The sequence below is a fragment of the Eptatretus burgeri genome, chromosome 9, assembly GCF_056783735.1.
Source record: "Eptatretus burgeri isolate ZD-2024b chromosome 9, Ebu_testis_v1, whole genome shotgun sequence".
NCBI classification, from domain to species: Eukaryota; Metazoa; Chordata; class Myxini; order Myxiniformes; family Myxinidae; genus Eptatretus; species Eptatretus burgeri.
This window is the reverse complement of record NC_140969.1, coordinates 98,133,843-98,155,726: the sequence shown is the minus strand read 5'-3', so window position 1 is coordinate 98,155,726 and position 21,884 is coordinate 98,133,843. Positions and strand designations below refer to the sequence as shown.

At 45.7% G+C, this 21,884-nt stretch overlaps 1 protein-coding gene across 3 annotated transcripts in view; it reads right to left on the bottom strand.

The window, feature by feature from the left end:
* Window positions 1–3,156: 3,156 nt before the first annotated feature.
* Window positions 3,157–21,884, bottom strand: part of ACAA2 (acetyl-CoA acyltransferase 2) — a 60,596-nt gene continuing 41,868 nt past the window's right edge. For all 3 annotated transcript variants that reach the window (XM_085896276.1, XM_085896275.1, XM_085896274.1), the window contains exons 6-10: window positions 20,355–20,530; window positions 19,015–19,144; window positions 4,200–4,268; window positions 3,642–3,798; window positions 3,157–3,487 (exon numbers count right to left, since the gene is read on the bottom strand). In XM_085896276.1, coding sequence (XP_085752402.1) covers window positions 3,403–3,487; window positions 3,642–3,798; window positions 4,200–4,268; window positions 19,015–19,144; window positions 20,355–20,530 — 617 coding nt within the window. In that variant the 3' untranslated portion in view covers window positions 3,157–3,402. The remainder of the gene's footprint in view (window positions 3,488–3,641; window positions 3,799–4,199; window positions 4,269–19,014; window positions 19,145–20,354; window positions 20,531–21,884) is intronic.

Genomic DNA, 21,884 nt, shown 5'->3' with positions numbered 1-21,884 from the left:
TTTATCCCGGTTGTTTGGACGGGAATCCTGTTTATCCCGGTTCTGTTTGGACAGGAATCCTCCAGCAATCCTCTTTATCCTGGTTCTGTTTGGACGGGAATCCTGTTTATCCCGGTTCTGTTTGGACAGGCATCCTGTTTATCCCGGTTCTGTTTGGACGGGAATCCTGTTTATCCCAGTTCTGTTTGGACGGGAATCCTCCGGCAATCCTGTTTATCCCGGTTGTTTGGACGGGAATCCTGTTTATCCTGGTTCTGTTTCCTGTTCTGTTTGGACGGGAATCCTGTTTATCCCGGTTCTGTTTGGACAGGAATCCTGTTTATTCTGGTCCTTGGTTGGACGGGAATCCTGTTTATCCTTTTCTTGTTTGGACAGGATTCCTGTTTATCCTTTTCTTGTTCGGACGGGATTCCCGTTTATCCTTTTCTTGTTCGGACGAGATTCCTGTTTATCCCGGTTCTGTTGGACGGGAATCCTGTTTATCCTTTTCTTGTTTGGATGGCAATCCTGTTTATCCTTTTCTTGTTTGGATGGCAACCCTGTTTGTCCTTTTCTTGTTTGGACGGGATTCCTATTTATCCCGGTTCTGTTTGGACGGGAATCCTCTTTGTCCCGGTTCTGTTTGGACGGGAATACTCTTTATCCCGGTTCTGTTTGGACGGGAATACTCTTTATCCCGGTTCTGTTTGGACGGGAATCCTCTTTATCCCGGTTCTGTGTGGACGGGAATCCTCTTTATCCCGGTTCTGTTTGGACGGGAATCCTGTTTATCCCGGTTCTGTTTGGACGGGAATCCTGTTTATCCCGGTTCTGTTTGGACGGGAATCCTCCGGCAATCCTTTTTATCCCGGTTCTGTTTGGACGGGAATCCTCCGGCAATCCTTTTTATCCCGGTTCTGTTTGGACGGGAATCCTGTTTATCCCTGTTGTTTTGACGGGAATCCTGTTTATCCCGGTTCTGTTTGGACCGCAATCCTCTTTATCCCAGTTGTTTGGACGGAAATCCTGTTTATCCCGCTTCTGTTTGGACGGGAACCCTCTTTATCCCGGTTCTGTTTGGATGGGAATCCTGTTTCTCCAGGTTCTGTTTAGACGTGAATTCTGTTTATCCTGGTCCTTGATTGGACGAGAATCCTGTTTATCCTTTTCTTGTTTGGACGGGAATCCTGTTTATCCCGGTTCTGCTTGGATGGGAATACTCAGGCAATCCTGTTTATCCGGGATCTGTTTGGACGGGAATCCTGTTTATCCCGGTTCTGTTTGGACGGGAATCCTGTTTATCCCGGTTCTGTTTGGACGGGAATCCTGTTTATCCCGGTTCTGTTTGGACGGGAATCCTGTTTATCCCGGTTCTGTTTGGACGGGAATCCTCTTTATCCCGGTTGTATTTGGATGGGAATCCTCTTTATCCCGGTTTTGTTTGGACGTAGATGTGTTCAACGTCGACCGTACGTAGGGCGTACTGTGGGCTTGCATTATTCGTGCAGCTGCCGTAGGCTCTTGTCAATGAAAAATAAATTTTGCCAACCCCCAAAAAATTACGGCAGCCGCACTATTTCGACGGTCGCATTCGGGTAGTCCTTAGGCGTCCCTGTGTTCAACGTACGGTGGCCTTGCAGTCTGTGTGACGACCTGCGGGCAACACACGGTTCTCCTACTTACGGCCTCCTTGGCAGTCTGCGTCGACCGTGCGCTACCGCTGGAGATCGGAGTATCGGTGTTTGCCTATACAGTGGTGCCCCCAGAATCTCAATTTAATTCGTTCCAGGAGGCTGTTCGGATTGCAAAAAGTTCAGATTCCAAAACTATTTTCCCAATAAGAAATAATGGAAAGTGAATTAATCTGTTCCTGGACCCCAAGAAAACCCACTTTCAACTGAAATTACCCATGTTTCAGGTAAAATAAGATGAGTCAATGACCTTCGGTGGTGGTGTATTGTTTGTAAACTGGTACAATCACCACATCCAAAGATCCACACAGACTCGTGCTCCGGTCTGGGTTCCGATCGCTCGCGCACTCTGCGAGCACTGCCCCCAGGGCAGCTCATCAAACATGATGCACCCAGAACCACAATCACTTTCATCAAACGCATCGGGTTGAGGTAATCATGGATATTCCAAATTACAACCGGTGTTTCTGTGAAATTAAATCCTTGCCCGACAGTCCGTCACACCACGTGATCGGATTGCTTTTTTGTTAAGTAAAACACAAGATGAGTAAAAATAAAAAACAGCACAAATCAAGGTGAAAACGAGGTAAAGTAGCGATCGACACACGAGAGATGCTTTCACGAGTACTTCCACCGACAAACTGAATGAACAAAGCGTGAATATGCGGGTCGAACAGGCGGGGGAGACGCACTTGAACAAACATGAATGCTACGTTGTGTTCGGTTTTTGAAAATGTGTTCGGTTTTTAGGGCAAAATTTTCTCGAAAAAATTGTTCGGATTCTGGGGGCACCATGGTACTCCAAACTGGTATATTCAGTTATATATATATATATATATATATATATATATATATATATATATATATATATATATATATATATATATATATATATATATATATATATATATATACTGGTATATTCCAAAGTGTTATATTTTTATTTCAGTAAAAAAAGAACTGGTACTTATACCCACTCGTTACCGTCCGTCTGGCCGCACGTTCGCCTGAGGGCCCCCCTGCGGTCGCCTTGCGGGCACCTTGAGGCTTCCTTGCGTCTGCCTTGAAAATTCTATGGCCGCCGCAGGGACGCCCTCGGGTCACCGTGCGACATCAAATCAAAGACCGTACGGCACCCCCACGTTTTCGGTCTCCACTATTTCTAAATACGCCGTGCGGCTCCGCGAAAAAAAAAAAAACATGTGTGACTGCTACATTGTGTGACCGTGGAAATACTGCGGCCGCCCTATAATTGCTAGTGGCCGTAGATTTAGTAAACCTGACGGCCGCCGTGCCAAATGTGACGGGCCTAACTCGACCTGTGATTTGTTTATTCACCCATTAATCCGAAGGTTCTGTTCCTTCCTTTGTCCCTTTTATTCCATACATGTTGCACATTGCTTTTTCCTTCGTCGAATTACCTTCTTGCTCTTCCATGAATCCATAACATGTGAGATTAGGAAATAAGTTTCGAAAAAATGGAATATTTTTATTTTTAGAACATCCTTTATTCCAGTAAATGTAAGACACAAGGTTTTCTTCTTTGATATAAACCACAAAAAAAAAGTGGAGCGATTGCAATTCTTGGTTCACAGCTTAATCATGACAGGAGTACAACCGGCTTTGTCTGAGCTGCACAATTGTATTTTAATACAAAAACAAACCTTCACTTTGGCCATTAGTCAGAGTGATTTTAAACAGAAACTTGTGGGGTTTACCTCCCAGTTCATGTTCAACTCATATTCTCCAAAATGACTGCGATGCCCTGACCACCGCCGATGCAGGCCGAACCGATGGCGTACTTCCCCTTACGCCGTCTGCCGCCACACGCACAATGCAAAGTAAACCTTTCATCTTCTGCCTCCTCACAAAAAAAAAATATTTTTTGCATTCAAGTCGATTTTACAATGCTGGACACCTGCTTTATGGTTATCGCCTCCAATGAAAGACGTGGACTCTCCTTCAACGTACCTGAGCTCATATACCAGGTGGACGACGATGCGGGCTCCCGAGCTTCCGAGCGGGTGTCCGATCGCGATCGCCCCTCCGTCCACGTTCGTTCTCTCTCGATCGAGGCCCAGCTCTCGTTCCACGCCCAAGTACTGCGACGCGAACGCCTCGTTCACCTACCGTACAGAATCGCAATGTGAAAATAAATACAGATGGCTGCTATTATACACGATAACAGGTCATTTGTCCTCCATACTTGAATTCTCGCTGTTAGTGAAGCGATTACTGCATTTATTTGTTGCAGCAACCGATTTTGAAAGTCGTTTGGACAGAATAATCAACCGGTGCTGTCTGTTTTCAATTGAATACATGCTCTTTTATGCCCCACAAACAGTATCATTGACAATCCCAACCATTTGCCAAAACATGAAAGGAACAAATTTGTGGTGCATTCCCAAAGCCCCCATGGAAACCGATTCTACAATGAGAAACTATTCGCACCAAACGAGAGACACAGCATAATATGCAAGGAGTCGGAAGTTGTGGAATCAGGAAGACAAAAAAAAAAAATACTTTCCTCTATCAGGTCCATCTCCTTCAGTGAAAGGCCAGACTTGTCCAGAGCTCCTTTAACAGCAGAAACAGGACCTGGATTTGAACACAAAGCATGTGATTGGTTGAATGTCAACGGTTTGGTCCACAATTTGCTGAGCAGCATGGAACCGATCAAACGGCAATTCCTTGCAATCATATTGGTGGTTACAAAGTCATCGAATGGCTCCTAATCTGCATTCACACAACAAAAGATGCAATTTGTGAAAATCTGAACTCACTCTATCTTTATATTTCTACAAACGAACTACAATAATGGTTCTCTTATTCACCGGTGGTAAAGATCATCATGGACTGTATAGTTCGCTCTCGTTACGACAAATACTCACAACTGAACAGGTTTAACATGTTTGGGTAACATTTCCAGTTGACTATGTTTGGGTAACACAAAGTACGAGACAAGATGAGCTGGACGATACACACAACAGAGCGTTGTTGCTGCCACAGCAGTTTCGTGGTCGGGGTTTAAGTGAGGTGGTTTACAGTCACCTTCCAAGTAGTCAATCAGCGAAGGAACGTGTAATTTGTTCAAGGGTGCCGGCGTTCTCACATACTCTTCATGAAGGACACCATGGGATCTGGAACATCCACTGACTAATGCCGACAGATGGGACACCTTCGAGAGGAGTGTGCATACCTCTCGACCATCCGACCAGCGCACAAAATACATCTCCAATGTTCACTTTTTATTGCATTTTAATACAATGAGTGGATGATGTACCCGGACAAAAATGATTAATTTTATAAAATGATGGATGCAGTTTACATGGAGATGAGGCCGACATGATGGGTTCGACGAGAAATTAATATGATCTTCTCGTATACCCGAACAGCTGCGATCACAGGGGATGTTGAAGATCTTCGATCCCATAGTTATTCCAATATGGACATCACAGATTGCATGAAGATAGTCTTTGAAAGTATCCTGTTATACAGCAACCAATCATTAAAACTAAGTGTTGAGATATTTTGAAGAGATCGCAAAAATTTTAAAGTTTGTGCAATTATCCTGTTCAAATTCATCCCGATCAATCACATTCCATCAAAATGAATAAGAAATGAAGTTTAAGTACCGTTCAATCAACCTGTTAAAGAGGAAACGGTATCAAATACATCGAGTAAAACGACCTTAAAATCCAAAACGACACTGTTTGTGTTTCACAACAATAATTCTTATTTTATCCCAATTTGGGAAGAGAAAGAAACATGGAACCATGACAACCATGACAGGGGAAGAAACACAGAACCATGACGACCATGACAGGGGAAGAAACACGGAACCATGACGGGGAAAACACGGAACCATGACAGTGGAAGAAACACGGAACCATGACAGGGGAAGAACAAACGGAACCATGACAGGGGAAGAAATACGGAACCATGACGGGAAGAAACACGGAACCATGACAATCATGACAGGGGAAGAAATACGGAACCATGACAACCATGACGGGAAGAAACACGGAACCATGACAACAATGATGGGAAGAAACACAGAACCATGACAATGATGGGAAGAAACACGGAACCATGACAACCATGACAGGGGAAGAAACACGGAACCATGACAACCATGACAGGGGAAGAAACACGGAACCATGACGGGAAGAAACACCGAACCATGACAGGGGAAGAAACACGGAACCATGACAGGGGGAGAAACACGGAACCATGACGGGGAAGAAACACGGAACCATTACATGGAAGAAACACGGAACCATGACAGTGGAAGAACAAACGGAACCATGATGGGAAGAAATACGGAACTATGACGGGAAGAAACACGGAACCATGACGACCATGACAGGGGAAGAAATACGGAACCATGACAACCATGACAGGGTAAGAAATACGGAACCATGACGACCATGACAGGGGAAGAAACACGGAACCATGACAACCATGACAGGGGAAGAAATACGGAACCATGACAACAATGACAGGGGAAGAAACACGGAACCATGACAAACATGGGAGGGGAAGAAAAATGGAACCACGACAGGGGAAGAAACACGGGACCATGACGGGAGAAGAAACACGGAACCATGACAACCATGATGGGGGAAGAAACACGGAACCATGACGGGGGAAGAAACACGGAACCATGACAACCATGACGGGGGAAGAAACACGGAACCATGACGGGGGAAGAAACACGGAACCATGACAACCATGACGGGGGAAGAAACACGGAACCATGACGGGGGAAGAAACACGGAACCATGACAACCATGACGGGGGAAGAAACACGGAACCATGACAACCATGACGGGGGAAGAAACACGGAACCATGACAACCATGACGGGGGAAGAAACACGGAACCATGACAACCATGACGGGAAGAAACACGGAACCATGACAACCATGACGGGAAGAAACACGGAACCATGACAACCATGACGGGAAGAAACACGGAACCATGACAACCATGACGGGGAAGAAACACAGAACCATGACAACCATGACGGGGAAGAAACAAGGAACCATGACAACCATGACGGGGAAGAAACACAGAACCATGACAACCATGACGGGGAAGAAACAAGGAACCATGACAACCATGACGGGGAAGAAACAAGGAACCATGACAACCATGACAGGGGAAGAAACACGGAACCATGACAACCATGACGGGGAAGAAACAAGGAACCATGACAACCATGATGGGGAAGAAACACGGAACTATGACAACCATGACGGGGAAGAAACAAGGAACCATGACAACCATGACGGGAAGAAAAACGGAACCATGAAAGGGAAGAAAAACGGAACCATGACAACCATGACGGGAGAAGAAACACGGAACCATGACAACTATGATGGGGGAAGAAACACGAAACCATGACAGGGGAAGAAACATGGAACCATGACAGGGAAAAACAAACGGAACCATGACAGGGTAAGAAACACATAACCATGACAACCATGAAGATGGAAAAAAACAAAACAAAAAAAAACTTGGAACCATAACAACCATGAGAGGGGAAGAAACACGGAACCATGACGGGAAGAAACACGGAACCATGACAAACATGGGAGGGGAAGAAAAATGGAACCACGACAGGGCAAGAAACACGGGACCATGACGGGAGAAGAAACACGGAACCATGACAACCATGACGGGAGAAGAAACACGGAACCATGACAACCATGACGGGGGAAGAAACACGGAACCATGACAACCATGACGGGAAGAAACACGGAACCATGACGGTGAAGAAACAAGGAACCATGATGGAAAGAAACACAGAACCATGACAACCATGACGGGGAAGAAACAAGGAAACATGGAACCATGACAACCATGACAGGGGAAGAAACACGGAACCATGACAACCATGATGGAAAGAAACACAGAACCATGACAACCATGACGGGGAAGAAACAAGGAACCATGACAACCATGATGGGGAAGAAACACGGAACCATGACAACCATGACTGGAAGAAACACGGAACCATGCCAACCATGACTGGAAGAAACATGGAACCATGACTGAAAGAAACACGGAACCATAACAAACATGACGGGAAGAAACACGGAACCATGACGGGGAAGAAACAAGGAACCATGACAACCAAGACGGGAAGAAACACGGAACCATGACAACCATGCCAGGGGAAGAAAAACGGAACCATGAAAGGGAAGAAAAACGGAACCATGACAATCATGACGGGAGAAGAAACACGGAACCATGACAACCATGACGGGGGAAGAAACACGGAACCATGACAACCATGACAGGGGAAGAAACACGGAACCATGACAACCATGACGGGGGAAGAAACATGGAACCATGACAACCATGACGGGGGAAGAAACACGGAACCATGACAAACATGGAAGGGGAAGAAAAATGGAACCACGACAGGGGAAGAAACACGGAACCATGACGGGAAGAAAAATGGAACGATGACAACCATGACGGGAGAAGAAACACGGAACCATGACAGTGGAAGAAACACAGAACCATGACAGTGGAAGAAACACGGAACCATGACAACAATGACAGGGAAAGAAACACGGAATCATGACAACAATGACAGGGAAAGAAACATGGAATCATGACGGGAAGAAACACGGAATCATGACGGGAAGAAACACGGAACCATGACGGGAAGAAACACGGAACCATGACAAACATGGAAGGGGAAGAAAAATGGAACCACGACAGGGGAAGAAACACGGAACCATGACGGGAAGAAAAACGGAACAATGACAACCATGACGGGAGAAGAAACACGGAACCATGACAACCATGACGGGAGAAGAAACACGGAACCATGACAACCATGACGGGGGAAGAAACACGGAACCATGATAACCATGACGGGGGAAGAAACACCGAACCATGACAGGGGAAGACACACAGAACCATGACAACCATGACAGGGAAGAAACACGGAACCATGACAAAAATGACGGGGGAAGAAACACGGAACCATGACAACCATGACGGGGGAAGAAACACGGAACCATGACAACCATGACGGGGGAAGAAACACGGAACCATGGCAACCATGGCAGGGGAAAAAACATGGAACCATGAGAGGGGAAGAAACACGGAACCATGACGGGAAGAAACACCGAACCATGACGGGAAGAAACACGGAACCATGACAAGCATGACTGGAAGAAACACGGAACCATGACAACCATGACAGGGGAAGAAACACGGAACCATGGCAACCATGGCAGGAGAAGAAACACGGAACCATGACAACCATGGCAGGGGAAGAAACACGGAACCATGACAACCATGGCAGGGGAAGAAACACGGAACCATGACAACCATGGCAGGGGAAGAAACACGGAACCATGACAACAATGACGGGGAAGAAACACGGAACCATGACAACCATGACGGGGAAGAAACATGGAACCATGACAGGGGAAGAAACACGGAACCATGACAACAATGACAGGGGAAGAAACACGGAACCATGACGGTGGAAGAAACACGGAACCATGACAACAATGACAGGGGAAGAAACACGGAACCATGACAACAATGACAGGGGAAGAAACACGGAACCATGACAACCATGACGGGGAAGAAACACGGAACCATGACAGGGGAAGAAACACGGAACCATGACAACAATGACAGGGGAAGAAACACGGAACCATGACAACCATGACGGGGAAGAAACACGGAACCATGACAGGGGAAGAAACACGGAACCATGACAGGGGAAGAAACACGGAACCATGACAGGGGAAGAAACACGGAACCATGACAACAATGACAGGGGAAGAAACACGGAACCATGACGGTGGAAGAAACACGGAATCATGACAACAATGACAGGGGAAGAAACACGGAACCATGACAGGGGAAGAAACACGGAACCATGACAACCATGACGGGGAAGAAACACGGAACCATGACAACCATAACAGGGGAAGAAACACGGAACCATGGCAGGGGAAGACACACAGAACCATGACAACCATGACAGGGGAAGAAACACAGAACCATGACAGGGAAGAAACACGGAACAATGATGACTATGACAGGGGAAGAAACACAGACCAATTACAACCATGAAGATGTAAAAAAAAAAAAAAAAACAACTGGGAACCACAACAACCATGACAGGGAAAGAAACAAGGAACCATGGCAACTGTGGGGGAAAAATTTATATTAATGTTTTTTAAATTGCAACAAATGGAGTTTCAGAAATGTAACTTTTATGCTGCAAGTTGATTTGGCTGTCATTTCTGGCCAAAAGACTTTTGCCCTAAATGATAAGAAATGTGTTGTTCTGGAGCAGAGTGACAGAGCTAATAAATGAACCTTTGCTTAGAAAATGTACGAAGTGGCTTTTCGTCTAAAGGACACGTCTACAGTCTGGGTGAATATCCCCCAACCTCTCTCTCACGAAAGTATAAAATGCTTTGAAATCTAAAAGTTTGGAGTACAAGCACGTGAGGAAGTATAGTTTCTCAGTGACTTGTACTCCTTGGAACTGACCAAGTACCAAGTTAGAATAAAACTCTCTGATGTAATTTAGAAGTGAATTGAATCGTGTTGGTCTAACTGTTAACTAAAGTAAGAATAAATGAAATAGAACCAAATAATATTGCAATCAAATGGGGATTCTTAAGTTAATTGTACAAGGGTGAAAAGTGTATGGTGTATAATTAGGAAATAAATTGTTTCACAAGGAAGGACTTGTGTGGACATCAGTTTTATCAGTGTCGATAGGGTTTTTGTAGGGTTTTATAATCAAATCGGACAAGCGTTAAACTCTGTCTGAAGTCAAATAGGATTCCACAATCGGCCAATTAGAATCCTTCAGGAGGACAACGATCACAACAAGGTGGGTTAAAAAAAATCCACATCACAACCATGGCAGGGGAAGAAAAACGGAACCATGACAACCATGATGGGAGAAGAAACACGGAACCATGACAACCATGACGGGGGAAGAAACACGGAACCATGACAACCATGACGGGGGAAGAAACACGGAACCATGACAACCATGACGGGGGAAGAAACACGGAACCATGACAACCATGACGGGGGAAGAAACACGGAACCATGACAACAAGGACAAGGGAAGAAACACGGAACCATGACAACAAGGACAAGGGAAGAAACACGGAACCATGACGGGAAGATAAACAGAACCATGACGGGAAGATAAACAGAACCATGACGGGAAGATAAACAGAACCATGACAGGGAAAGAAACACCGAACCATGAAAGGGGAAGACACATGGAACCATGACAACCATGATGAGGTTAAAAACAAAAAAAACTTGGAATCATGACAAGGGAACAAATACAGAACCATAACATCCATGACAGGGAAAGAGAAACTGAACCATGACAGGGGAAGAAACACGGAACCATGACAACCATGACAGTGGAAGAAACACGGAACCATCACGGGGAAGAAACATGGAACCATGACAGGGGAAGAAACATGGAACCATGACAGGGGAAGAGAAATGGAAGCATGACAGAGGATGAAACACCGAACCATGACAACCATGACAAGGGAAGAAACATGGAACCATGGCGGGGAAGACAAAACGGAACCATGACAACCATGATGAAGTAAAAAAAAAAATTGGAATCATGACGGGAACAAATACGGAACCAAAACAACCATGACAGTGAAAGAAACACGGAACCATGACAGGGGAAGAAACAGGCAACCATGACAACCATGACAGTGGAAGAAACACGGAACCATGACAACCATGACAGTGGAAGAAACACGGAACCATGACAACCATGACAGTGGAAGAAACACGGAACCATGACAACCATGACAGTGGAAGAAACACGGAACCATGACAGTGGAAGAAACACGGAACCATGACAGTGGAAGAAACACGGAACCATGACAGTGGAAGAAACACGGAACCATGACAGGGGAAGAAACACGGAACCATGACAGGGGAAGAAACACGGAACCATGACAGGGGAAGACACACGGAACCATGACAACCATGACAGGGGAAGAAACAGAACCATGACAGGGAAGAAACACGGAACCATGATGACCATGACAGGCGAAGAAACACAGACCAATTACAACCATGAAGATGTAAAAAAACAAAACAACTTGGAACCACAACAACCATGACAGGGAAAGAAACAAGGAACCATGACAACCATGGCAGGGGAAGAAACACGGAACAAAGAAAACCATGACAGGGGAAGAAACACGGAACCGTGACAACCATGACAGTGGAAGAAACACGGAACCATGACAGGGGAAGACACACGGAACCATGACAGGGGAAGAAACATGGAACCAACAGAACCATGACAGTGGAAGAAACACGGAACCATGACAGGGGAAGAAACATGGAACCAACAGAACCATGACAGGGGAAGACACACGGAACCAAGACAACCATGACAGGGGAAGAAACATGGAACGACAGGGCAAGACACACGGAAACAATGACAAGCATGACAGGGGAAGAAACACGGAACCATGACAGGGGAAGAAACACGGATCCATGGCGGGGAAGACACACGGAACCATGACAACCATGACAGGGGAAGAAACACGGAACCATGACATGGGAAGAAACACCGAACCATGACAACCATGAAGATGTAAAAAAAAAAAAAAAAAAAAACTTGGAACCATAACAGGGGAAGAAACGTGGAACCATGGCAGGGGAAGAAACGTGGAACCATGGCAGGGGAAGAAACACAGAACAATGATAACCATGACAGGGGAAGACACACAGAACCATGACAGGAGAAGACACACGGAACCATGACAGGGGAAGACACACGGAACCATGGCAACCATGGCAGGAGAAGAAACACGGAACCATGGCAGGGGAAGAAACACGGAACCATGACAACCATGGCAGGGGAAGAAACACGGAACCATGACGGGGAAGAGAAACGGAACCATGACAGGGGAAAGACAAACGGAACCATGACAGGGGAAGAAACACGGAACCATGACAACAATGACAGGGGAAGAAACATGGAACCATGACAACCATGACAGGGGAAGAAACATGGAACCATGGCAGGGCAAGAAACATGGAACCATGACAGGGCAAGAAACACGGAACCATGACAACCATGACAGTGGAAGAAACACGGAACCATGGGAGGGGAAGACAAACAGAACCATGACAGGGGAAGAAACACGGAACCATGACAGGGGAAGAGAAACGGAACCATGACAGGGAAAAACAAACGGAACCATGAAAGGGTAAGAAACACGGAACCATGACAACCATGACAGGGGAAGAAATACGGAACCATGACAACCATGACGGGAAGAAATACGGAACCATAACAACCATGACAGGGTAAGAAAGACGGAACCATGACAACCATGACAGGGGAAGAAACACGGAACCATGACAGGGAAAGACAAACAGAACCATGACAGGGAAAGGCAAACGGAAACATGACAGGGAAAGAAACACGGAATCATGACAGGGGAAGAAACGCGGAACCATGACGGGGGAAGAAACACGGAACCGTGACAGTGGAAGAAGCACGGAACCATGACAACAATGACAGGGGAAGAAACACGGAACCATGACAGGGGAAGAAACACGGAGCCATGACAACCATGACAGGGGAAGAAACACGGAACCATGACAGGGGAAGAAACACGGAACCATGACAACCATGACAGGGAAGAAACACGGAACCATGACAACCATGACAGGGGAAGAAACACGGAACCATGACAACCATGAAGATGTAAAAAAAAAAAAAAAAAAAAAAAAAAAAACTTGGAACCATAACAGGGGAAGAAACACGGAACCATGACAGGGGAAGAAACACGGAACCATTGCAGGGGAAGACACACAGAACCATGACAACCATGACAGGGGAAGAAACAGACCAATTACAACCATGAAGATGTAAAAAAACAAAACAACTTGGAACCACAACAACCATGACAGGGTAAGAAACAAGGAACCATGACAACCATGACGGGAGAAGAAACACGGAACCATAACAACCATGACGGGAGAAGAAACACGGAACCATGACAACAATGACAGGGGAAGAAACACGGAACCATGACGGGAAGAGAAACGCAACCATGACAGGGAAAAACAAATGGAACCATGACAGGGTAAGAAATAAAGAACCATGACAACCATGACAGGGTAAGAAACAAAGAACCATGACAACCATGACAGGGGAAGACACACGGAACCATGAAGATGTAAAAAAAAAAAAATTGGAACCATGACAGGGTAAGAAACAAGGAACCATGACAGGGGAAGATACACGGAACCATGACAACCATGATGAAGTTTAAAAAAAAAAAACGTCGAATCATGACAAGGGAATAAATACGGAACCATAACAACCGTGACAGGGTAAGAAACCAGAAACCATGACAACCATGACAAGGGAAGAGTAACTCAACCATGACAGGGGAAGAAACACGGAACCATGACAACCATGACAGGGGAAGAAACACGGAACCATGACAACCATGACAGGGGAAGAAACACGGAACCATGACAACCATGACAGTGGAAGAAACACGGAACCATGACAGGGGAAGAAACACCGAGCCATGACAACCATGAAGATGTAAAAAAAAGAAAAAACTTGGAACCATAACAACCATGACAGAGGAAGAAACATGGAACCATGACAGGGGAAGAAAAACGGAACCATGACAGGGGAAGAAACACGGAACCACGACAACAATGACAGGGGAAGAAACACGGAACCATGAGGGGAAGAGAAACGGAACCATGACAGGGTAAGAAACAAAGAACCATGACAACCATTACAGGGGAAGACACACGGAACCATGACAACCATGAAGATGTAAAAAAAAAATAACTTGGAACCATTACAGGGGAAGACACACGGAACCATGACAACCATGATGAAGTTCAAAAAAAAACTTGGAATCATGACAAGGGAACAAATACGGAACATGACAGGGTAACAACCATGACATGACGGAATAACAACCATGACAGGGTAAGAAACAAGAAATCATGACAACCATGACAGGGGAAGAGAAACTGAACCATGACAGGGGAAGAAACACGGAACCATGACACCCATGACAGTGGAAGAAACACGGAACCATGACAGGGGAAGACAAACGGAACCATGACAGGGGAAGAAACACAGAACCATGACACCCATGACAGTGGAAGAAACACGGAACCATGACAGGGGAAGACAAACGGAACCATGACAGGGGAAGAAACACAGAACCATGACACCCATGACAGTGGAAGAAACACGGAACCATGACCGGGGAAGACAAACGGAACCATGACAGGGGAAGAAACACGGAACCATGACAACCATGAAGATTTAAAAAAAAAAAAAAATAACTTAGAACCATAACAACCATGACAGGGGAAGAAACATGGAACCATGACAGGGGAAGACACACAGAACCATGACAACCATGACAGGGGAAGAAACACGGAACCATGACAGTGGAAGAAACACGGAATGACAGGGGAAGACACACGGAAACAATGACAAGGGAAGAAACACTGAACCATGACAACCATGACAGGGGAAGAAACACGGAACCATGAAAGGGGAAGAAACACGGAACCGTGGGAGGGGAAGACAGACAGAACCATGACAGGGGAAGAAACACGGAACCATGAAAGGGGAAGAAACACGGAACCGTGGGAGGGGAAGACAGACAGAACCATGACAGGGGAAGAAACACGAAACCATGACAACCATGACAGGGGAAGAAACACGGAACCATGACATGGGAAGACACATGGAACCATGACAACCATGACAGGGGAAGAAACACGGAACGACAGGGGAAGACACACGGAAACAATGACAAGCATGACAATGGAAGAAACACTGAACCATGACGGGAAGAAACACGGAACCATGACAACCATGGCAGGGGAAGAAAGATGAAACCATGACAAACTAGACAGGGGAAGAAACACGGAAACATGACAACCATGACAGGGGAAGAAACACGGAACCATGACAGGGGAAGAAACACGGAACCATGACAACCATGAAGATTTAAAAAAAAAAAAAATAACTTAGAACCATAACAACCATGACAGGGGAAGAAACATGGAACCATGACAGGGGAAGACACACAGAACCATGACAACCATGACAGGGGAAGAAACACGGAACCATGACAGTGGAAGAAACACGGAATGACAGGGGAAGACACACGGAAACAATGACAAGGGAAGAAACACTGAACCATGACAACCATGACAGGGGAAGAAACACGGAACCATGACAACCATGACAGGGGAAGAAACACGGAACCATGAAAGGGGAAGAAACACGGAACCGTGGGAGGGGAAGACAGACAGAACCATGACAGGGGAAGAAACACGAAACCATGACAACCATGACAGGGGAAGAAACACGGAACCATGACATGGGAAGACACATGGAACCATGACAACCATGACAGGGGAAGAAACACGGAACGACAGGGGAAGACACACGGAAACAATGACAAGCATGACAATGGAAGAAACACTGAACCATGACGGGAAGAAACACGGAACCATGACAACCATGGCAGGGGAAGAAAGATGAAACCATGACAAACTAGACAGGGGAAGAAACACGGAAACATGACAACCATGACAGGGGAAGAAACACGGAACCATGACAGGGGAAGACACACGGAACCATGGCACGGGAAGAAACACAGAACCATGACAACCATGGCAGGGGAAGAAACACGGAACCATGACAACCATGACAGGGGAAGAAACACGGAACCATGACAACCATGACAGGGGAAGAGAAACGGAACCATGACAGGGGAAGAGAAACGGAACCATGACAGGGGAAGACAAACGGAACCATGACAACCATGAAGATGGAAAAAAAAATTGGAACCATAACAACCATGACAGGGGAAGAAACATGGAACCATGACAGGGGAAGAAACACCGAACCATGACAGGGGAAGAAACACCGAACCATGACAGGGGAAGAAACACCGAACCATGACAACCATGAAGATGTAAAAAAAAAAAATAAAAAAAAATAAAAAAAACTTGGAACCATAACAACCATGACAGAGGAAGAAACAGGGGAAGAAACACGGAACCATGACAGGGGAAGAAACACGGAACCATGGCAACCACGACAGGGGAAGAAACACGGAACTATGGTAACCACGACAGGGGAAGAAACACAGAACCATGACAACCATGACAGGGGAAGAAACACGGAACCATGACAACCATGACAGGGGAAGAAACACGGAACCATGACAACCATGACAGGGGAAGAAACACGGAACCATGACAACCATGACAGGGGAAGAAACACGGAACCATGACAACCATGACAGGGGAAGAAACACGGAACCATGACAACCATGACAGGGGAAGAAACACGGAACCATGAGAGGGGAAGAAACACGGAACCATGACAACCATGACAGGGGAAGAAACACGGAACCAAGACAACCATGACAGGGGAAGAAACACGGAACCATGACAACCATGACGGGGAAGACACACGGAAACATGACAGGGGAAGAGAAACGGAACCATGACAGGGAAAGGCAAACGGAACCATGACAGGGAAAGGCAAACGGAACCATGACAGGGAAAGGCAAACGGAACCATGACAGGGAAAGGCAAACGGAACCATGACAGGGAAAGGCAAACGGAACCATGACAGGGAAAGGCAAACGGAACCATGACAGGGAAAGGCAAACGGAACCATGACAGGGAAAGGCAAACGGAACCATGACAGGGAAAGGCAAACGGAACCATGACAGGGAAAGGCAAACGGAACCATGACAGGGAAAGGCAAACGGAACCATGACAGGGAAAGGCAAACGGAACCATGACAGGGAAAGGCAAACGGAACCATGACAGGGAAAGGCAAACGGAACCATGACAGGGGAAGAAATGCTGAACCTTGACGGGGGAAGAAACACGGAACCGTGACAGTGGAAGAAGCACGGAACCATGACAGGGAAAGGCAAACGGAACCATGACAGGGGAAGAAATGCTGAACCTTGACGGGGGAAGAAACACGGAACCGTGACAGTGGAAGAAGCACGGAACCATGACAACAATGACAGGGGAAGAAACACGGAACCATGACAACCATGACAGGGAAGAAACACGGAACCATGACAACCATGACAGGGGAAGAAACAGGGAACCATGACAGGGGAAGAAACACGGAACCATGACAACCATGAAGATGTTAAATAATAAAAAAAAAAACTTGGAACAATAGCAACCATGACAGGGGAAGACACACAGAACCATGACAACCATGACAGGGGAAGAAACATGGAACCATGACAACCATGACAGGGGAAGAAACACGGAACAATGATGGGAAGACACACGGAACCATGACGACCATGACAGGGGAAGAAACACAGAACCATGACAATCATGAAGATGTTAAAAAAAAACTTGGAACCATAACAATCATGACAGGGTAAAAAACAAGGAACCATGACAACCATGACAGGGGAAGACACATGGAACCATGATAACCATGATGAGATTAAAAAGAAAAACTTGGAATCATCACAAGGGAACAAATACGGAACCATGATAACCATGACAGGGTAAGAAACAAGGAATTATAACAACCATGACAGGGTAAGAAACAAGGAACCATGACGAGGTAAGAAACACGGAACCATGACGAGGTTTCTGTTATATCCTCAAAGCTAAATTGATGACGTTGCCTCTCAACAATACACAGACATGTTATATCTTCAAAGTCAAGGTGCCGATCGCGTGCTGCCTTTTGGTGGTTGGTTGCATCATTGGCTGGAGGTGCGGCTATGCCGCGATGCAGTGCCCCTATTACCAGTACACTGGTGCTCATTTCACCGACCTCGAAAGGATGACAGGCTGAGTCAACCCAGTGGTGTTAATTCAGTGGCCAACGGGGCTCGAACTCAGGACCCTAACCACGAAGCCAACGCCAGGCTTCGGTCAAGGTGAAACTTTTAAAATAATGGGCCATCATCAAGCATATCCCAAATTATACTCTTTTTGATGAGTATGTCCACCTTGTGGACAGTTTTCAGGTATAACGAGAAGAAAGTGTTAAATGTTTCACCTCATACTGCCATGAGTTTAATAACCAATCTGGTAATGAACTTAAAGGTTTGAAGATTACTATAAACCTCTAACTTCTGCAACTTGAGTCCAACATCAGTCAATAGTACAATCTCGGGTCAGCCATTTAACAAGCATTTCATAATCGAAGGTATTTGGACCGGGTCTCGTGGAAATACTCGTCGAGCCGATTCATTAACCAATCCAAGCCGTACCAATTCCCATGATGTTGGGATCACATCCAGACACGTGATATGCCACGATCCTTGCCAACGGTGTAAGGTTGTGCTGTTTTATCGCTTGCTCCCCAGCTAGCACAACTGCCGCAGCACCATCACACACACCCTGCATACACACACACACACACACTTGTTATATCCAATGTTATAGTTGTGAGCTATAGTGCACAATTGTTGTGTGTCCTGGGAACAACACAAGTTGAGATACGAGATCTTACAATGAACTTCAACACAGGACATTTCACACATCACAGCCTGCACAATGTTTTCCAACCTATGGTTGTTTGTCTGTGCTCTTTCTTTTAAATGCTGGGTGTTAAGAGAGGAAGCAGCATGTACCATTTATGGAGTCGTTGGTATGACTCGGCCGGGGTTTGAACCACAAGCCTCCCAGACTCAGAACTCTTCCCATGACATCACTCTTCTATCCCATGAAAGACTCTTCCCATGACATCACTGAGGCTGGTAAACAGTGTAACAGATAGGGATCGATCCAAACAGAATGTAGATGAAGTGCACGTGACACACTTTGCACAAAGACGACTTGTTTGGTTCACGATGATCTCTTCTTAAAAACCTTCTTGGCAAGATTCTTTCAAAAAAATTAATAAATCTGCCATCACATTTTCCATACTTTTGTTTCAAAACCCACCTCCCGTTACTTTCTATTTCCAACACCATCTGCTTTGATTTTGGCCAATCGCCTTTGATCAGTCCCAACAACTGAAGAATGAACGTTCGAGGGTTTTTCAACAGGTGACAAGAACCCCAGAAAGAAACAATCATCGGTGCTGTTCGACAAAGGATAATCTCACCATTTGATCAACTTCAGAGAAAGAATTGATGATCAAGTGTTTTCTGGACCATTAAAACCACACGACATCAAATGATGGAAAATCTTTGTGTTGGATCAGGCTGGAAACAAAGCATCTTCGACTTGTTGAGACGATGAATCTGGTTGTTGCAGCACCTCGGTCTCAAAGGTTTGAGTGTGCTGCAGCGTGCACGCACTTTCTTGCACATCTCGACGAACTCCAATTCACCTTCGGCACGAATCACTTGAACGCGTTCCCTTTTCTGGATGTACTCGTCGAGAAATAAGAGGATTAGATTCTTGACGATCGTCGACCACAAGCCGACCTTCACGTGGTGAGACTCATTCACTCTTACACGCTACAAGAATGCCCTCCTCAACATCCTCGTGAATAGAGCCTTGGAGGTACGTTCATCATGTCATTTATAAAAGTTTTGGTGCCGGTGAGAAACAAAGCGTTGATGTTTCGAAAAACTTGTGGATGGGGTTAACGATGACGTACTGAAGCATTGCCTGCTGTGACCGTGCCTTCTTTTTTGAAGACTGGAGGCAACTTGGCCAGCTGCTGTTCAGTGATGTCCGGACGTGCATGTTCATCTCTCGTCATAGTCTCAACGCCCTTGCGAACCTTCACCTCCACAGGTACCATCTCAGCCTCAAACCGCCCTTCCTCCTGGGCTGAGGAACCATGACACAGCAGAACAGAAATTGCAATGAGAACATCACCAAAATAATTGTATTCATGGGAAGTAAAACCGTCATGTGTTAAATGAAATCGATATCTGAATAAAGTTTCGAATGTTCTCCCTTGTACTTGTAGATGCAATAAATTTGCACTGTACCTGCATTCGGGAGTGTCATGATGTCTTGGCATATCAGAGTGATCATCGTAAGGGACAAGACTTTCCATGCACTTGCTCATCCACAACTTCTTGAAATGCCCCCATATTATTTTGTGGTCTGAAACAGGGTGGTTCTGGCTCGAGTCTTTTCGCAAAATGGCCAGCCGATGACTTCACTCGATTTGTGTGGGAATTTGGAATTTGTTTGGGGAAGGGAGGGAGAGGAGAGGGAAAGAAGAGGGAAGGGAGGAGGGGAAGTGGAGGGAGTGGGGTTCTTGTTTGTGGAGCAGCAGAGCAATTTATGAAAGAACCACATGGGCGGATTACAAAGGAAAATTATGAAAGAGATTAATAGGGGAGGGATGGTGGGGGCTTCAGACACATTACAGAAGAGAGGGGTCACGTTCAATCTGATCAAAGGCAACAGAGGACTTCATTGTAAAGCCGATTTACGTTTATTTTTGGCTGCCGCCCACCTGCCCCTACATTTTCTCAAAGCCCAGGACCCGAACCCCCGTTTTCCCATGGGTCATTCGTTCTAACGTTTGTGTTTTTGCCACTCGAGTGGTTTTCCAGGAACGTGTAACCAGAGCATGATATTTAACCTTTGTTTTTAAATGCATATAACCATTTGGTAAGTGTAATTTACATGTATTGTTACAGAAATACATTTGATACATTCACAGCAGAATAAAACACATGGTTAGGATATCCAGAGATGCCAACTTTTGGAAATCAGAATTAGGGAGGATTTTCAACCGACACCAAATAATGTGCGCGAAGCGCACATCTCGAGCGCGGAGCGCTCGACCCTTGCGGCGGGGTCCAGGGCCCGCCTTAGGGCCCTGGAAGCTCTGGGGTTCTAGACGCTCTCTAGTGCCCTCTGAGCCCTATTTTGGAGCATTTAACATGTTAAGAATTCCCACTTTTTGAACAAAAAAAAGGGGAAAATTGTGCACTTTTTAATGTTACATGTATGTTAATATTAGTAAGTTAGGGGACAATCAAAGATTAACAAAAAGCACAAAAGAAGCAATATTTTTCTTACCTTACTGGCTGGTACTACTGCTGCTTGCTTTTTCCATGGCAGCTTTGCTGAGTGACAGCTGTGTGGCTCTTTTAGCCCTTCTGATTATGTCTTTGCTGTATTCTCTCTGGTAGCAAGGGGTGCTATGAGCTAGTTTTTCAAT